General features: G+C 43.3%; 1 protein-coding gene across 3 annotated transcripts in view; it reads right to left on the bottom strand.

The window, feature by feature from the left end:
- ARL1 (ADP-ribosylation factor-like 1) overlaps positions 1–1,207 on the bottom strand; it is a 17,655-nt gene extending 16,448 nt beyond the window's left edge. For 2 of the 3 annotated variants that reach the window (XM_011966630.1, XM_011966629.1), the window contains exon 1: positions 218–1,207. In XM_011966630.1, the coding sequence (XP_011822020.1) occupies positions 218–221 (4 nt within the window). In that variant the 5' untranslated portion in view covers positions 222–1,207. The remainder of the gene's footprint in view (positions 1–217) is intronic. The other variant, XM_011966632.1, reaches the window with a different exon arrangement.
- Between the last annotated feature and the right edge of the window lie 3,077 nt (positions 1,208–4,284).

The following is a 4,284-nucleotide window of genomic DNA, read 5'->3' as shown; positions in this document are numbered from 1 at the left end:
GGGAATGAAGGGGAAACGAGAGACGGCGGAGGAGAACGCGAAAGGCCGGATCCACCCCTAGAAATGAAGATCCGAGCTAAGTTAAGTCCTCGGCGACCCGCCCCCTGAGGAGCTGGCTACTCTAGGGTTCCCCAGCCGGCCCCTCTCCTCCTCTGCACCCTAGCCCTCGGCCGCGGCCGCCTCGAACGCGCCTGGGTGCCCTTCTCGAATCCCTCACCCATGATGAACCGCCTGTCCTCCCTCGCCGATCTTCAGTGATTCCTTGGCCTTCGGCTGCAGCTCCGAGGCGGTTTCCTCGCAAGCCCACTCAGCCAGCAACTTCCACGTCGGACTCCAGGCGGGGGCGGGAGCGAGGGGCAGCTGCGACTGCGCGCCGGGAACTGTGGCCTGAGCATCCACGTCGTCGTTTTCGACTCACGGTCCCCGCTCACTGGATGTAGATACTGTGGACGCCAGAAGAGAAAAATAATTCAAAAGCCTGAAGTATCTCCTGCTTCTGTTTTTCTGTACAGAAAGAGCTTCTGAAATAGAGAAACGGAATTTTTCTTTTAAATTCTGACGCCAAAAAGTGGCGAATCTGACAACTAAAAATGCGAGTCGGGCCTCGATGAGACGTCCCTGTCGGACGCTGGCGCAGGCTGCGGCGTTACAGAGGACGCGCGTCCCGGAGCGCTCGGAGGGGCCAGCCCAACTCTCCCCAGGTTCTTTCTCCCAGAAGGAAACAAGACTACGTAATAATGATAGGAATGGTCCCGCACTGCCAATGCGGAGCAGCCTTACACCTGAGGCCAGTAACTGAAGGTTTTTGTCTTCGCTGTGGCCTGCAGGACAAGGACCTCGCCCGCCTTTCTTCTCGCTGACCGAGCACTTGAGACTGCATTTCTGGGGTCGGCAGTGTGGACTGGCTGGTCACGATCGTGGGGACCAGGGACTTATTCCCTCGAGGGTCGACTGTTGGAAGTAATGTAGGTTTTGATAGTGAAGTGTGTTGAGAGGAGAAAGGAAGCACACCTAGAGGATGTGGAGAAGGAATTTCCCCTGGAGTAATTTCTAAAGGTTGAGCATGTATGTTTTAAAACTTCCCAAAGATCCATTGAAAAGCAAACCTTCCGGCAGGGCGCGGTGGCTCACGCCGGTAATCCCAGCACTATGGGAGGCCGAGGCGGGCGGATCACGAGGTCAGGAGATCGAGACCATCCTGGCTAACACGGTGAAACCCCGTCTCTTAATACAAAAAATTAGCCAGGCGTGGTGGCTGTCTCTTATACACATCTAGATGTGTATAAGAGACAGGGCGTGGTGGCAGGTGCCTGTAATCCCAGCTTCTCAGGAGGCCGAGGCAGGAGAATCTCTTGAACCTGGGAGGTGAAGGTTGCAGTGAGCTGAGATTGCCCCACTGCATTCCAGCCTAGGCGTCAGAGCAAGACTCTGTCTCAAAAAAATAAATAAAATAAAATAGAACTGAAAGGAAAAATGTGCTGTAATATAATTTTGTATTCAAACTACATATTCTGAACCAGATAAATGAGATGTATATCCGGATACTTTGTAAACTGAAATACTATATACAAATTTACATGTATTGACAGCCTTTCAGAATCTATATTAAGCACCTAATTATAAGTCACTGTGGAAATGACAGCGTGACAAAGACTAAAAAAGACCCATTAGGCATTTTGATTAAAAAAAATCTTATTTTTCAAAATTTGACCATATAATGCTTTGCTTTATTAGTAAAGAACTGACTAATTCCCTACAGGCATTGAAAACAAAACAAAGGCCAGAGCAATGGCTCATTCCTGTAATCCTAGCACTTTGGATTGAGTCGGAAGGATCAATTGAGGGCAGCAGTTCAAGACCAGCTGGGCAATCTAATGAGACCCCCTGTCTACAAAAAGAAAAGTTTTTTGTAGTTAGCCTGGCCTGGTGACACACACCTGTGGTCCCGGCTACTTAGGAGGCTGAGGCAGAAGGATCGCTTGAGCCCAGGAGTTCGAGGCTGCTGTGATATGATCAAGCCACTATGATCTAGCTAGGGCAACAGAGCAAGATCTTTTTGCTAATAAATGGATAAAGTGTTGAGACATTGAATAAGGAGATTTAATGAGCCAACACACACAAAATAGAATAGTTATCAACACATAATACTCAAGGTTTTTTAAAAAAGTGTTGAGAGCTTGTTTCAGCAGCACATATACTAAAACTGAAGAATACAAGGAAGATTAGCATGGCCTCTGCACAAGAATGACATGCAAATTGAAGCGTTCCATATTTTAAAAAAAATTTTTTAAAGAATAAAAGTGTTGAGACAAATGTATAATTAACAAAGCCATAAATAGCCAAGAGAAACTTAGCTAATCTTTATTGGTGATTACATCCCACTGCTTCTCTCAATTTATGACAAGAGCAAAGTTCCTACTTTTATAGGAACGCAAATGCATAAAGGTCATGATAAGGTGTTGAAAAATAAAATAAAACTGTTAGTTCCTGTATATTTTGTGATTCTAACTAATGACAGCCATTACTCTGTAGGAAAGATATATGTCTTTAGGGCAATGTTGCTTTTCAAAATGTAGTCATTCCTATTAATATTGACCTAGCAGCTGGCCGGGCACGGTGACTCACACCTGTAATCCCAGCACTTTGGGAGGCAGAGGTGGGTGGATCACGAGGTCAGGAGATCGAGACCATCCTGGCTAACATGGTGAAACCCCGTCTCTACTAAAAATACAAAAAATTAGCCGGGCGTGGTGACGGGTGCCTGTAGTCCCAGCTACTCAGGAGGCTGAGGCAGGAGAATGGCGTGAACCCGGGAGGTGGAGCTTGCAGTGACCCGAGATCGCGCCACTGCACTTCAGCCTGGGTGACAGAGGGAGACTCGGTCTCAAAAAAAAAAAAAAAAAAATTGACCTAGCATTACAGTTTCTTGCTTATTAAAATGAAGTCTTTGAGGAAGTAGACTTATAGCATCATGCTAGAATTAAAACTAAATGTTTGGTTTTCATTTATTTATGTATTTATTTATTTGAGACAGGGTCTCACTTTGTCACCTACGCTGGAGTGCAGTAGTGTCATCATGGCTCATGGCAGCCTCAACCTTCGGGGCTCAAGCGATTCTCCCAGCTCAGCCTCGCAAGTAGCTGGGACTACAGGTGTGCAAAGCAAATTAAAAACTTTTTAATTTGTTAGTAGAAATGGGGTCCCATTAGGTTGTCCAGGCTGAGCTTGACTTCTTAGACTCAAGTAATCCTCCTGCCTCAGCCTCCCAAAGTGTTAGGATTACAGGCATGAGCCACTGCACCTGGTCAAAACTAAATGTTTAGATTGTAAGTCTTTGGAATTTTTTTCTTTAGACAACCATGTAGAATTGATCTCACCTCAAATGTCATCCTATTTAAAAATTGCAACCTACCCTTTTAATACAACTTCTCACCAAACAGATTATAATTTACTTGCTTATTATGCTTATTATTTATTGTCTTACATTCACTAGAATGTAAGATCTATGAATGCAAATATTCTTGCCTATTGGTTCACTATTTTGTTCCTGTACATGGCCAATAAACAGATATTTAAATTTCAAAATAAGTTTTTGAGGCCAAGGCCATAAATATTAGTTTAATTCTTGAGCATATATTCTGCAGTATGATTAAACTTGTTTCCTAGGATAGTCATAACTGAAGCACTTGTCCTAATTTGATACAAGAGGCCAAACCATCATCTTCAAGGAAATTGTGATATTTGAAGAGAAGCCACCAGGTGGTGATGTTGTTTCAGACTAATTCTTACTAGAATCAGGTCAATTGGTCAGTTTACTAAAAGATGAGTGGGCAGTTTCATCCTTTTCAGATCTTATGGTCCAGGAATCACTAAATTTTAAAATGTGAATGTTTTAATGCAGTTCAAGCAAATAAAATAATTCAAAAACTCCTCTGACTAAAGTCACAATAAGATCAAATAAGCTCAGAATTTTAAAGTTAGAAAAATCCTCAATTTCAGCCACCTCAATTACACATAAAGAAGTAAAAACAAGCTAGACAGGACAGCAAATTTGATCATTTAACCTAGCCTGGAATAACTAGATTATGATGTCTTTTGTAAATGAGCCATGATCTATACATTTCATAAATTTCTTTTCAAATACATGACTATGCCTCAAGTATTTGCTGTAGTTTGGGGAAAGGATTCCCTATTTAATAAATGGTGCTGGGAAAATTGGCTAGCCATAAGTAGAAAGCTGAAACTGGATCCTTCCCTTACTCCTTATATGAAAATTAATTCAAG

This window comes from Mandrillus leucophaeus, unplaced genomic scaffold, assembly GCF_000951045.1.
Source record: "Mandrillus leucophaeus isolate KB7577 unplaced genomic scaffold, Mleu.le_1.0 Scaffold768, whole genome shotgun sequence".
Taxonomy (NCBI): Eukaryota; Metazoa; Chordata; class Mammalia; order Primates; family Cercopithecidae; genus Mandrillus; species Mandrillus leucophaeus.
This window is presented reverse-complemented; position numbering and strand designations above follow the sequence as displayed.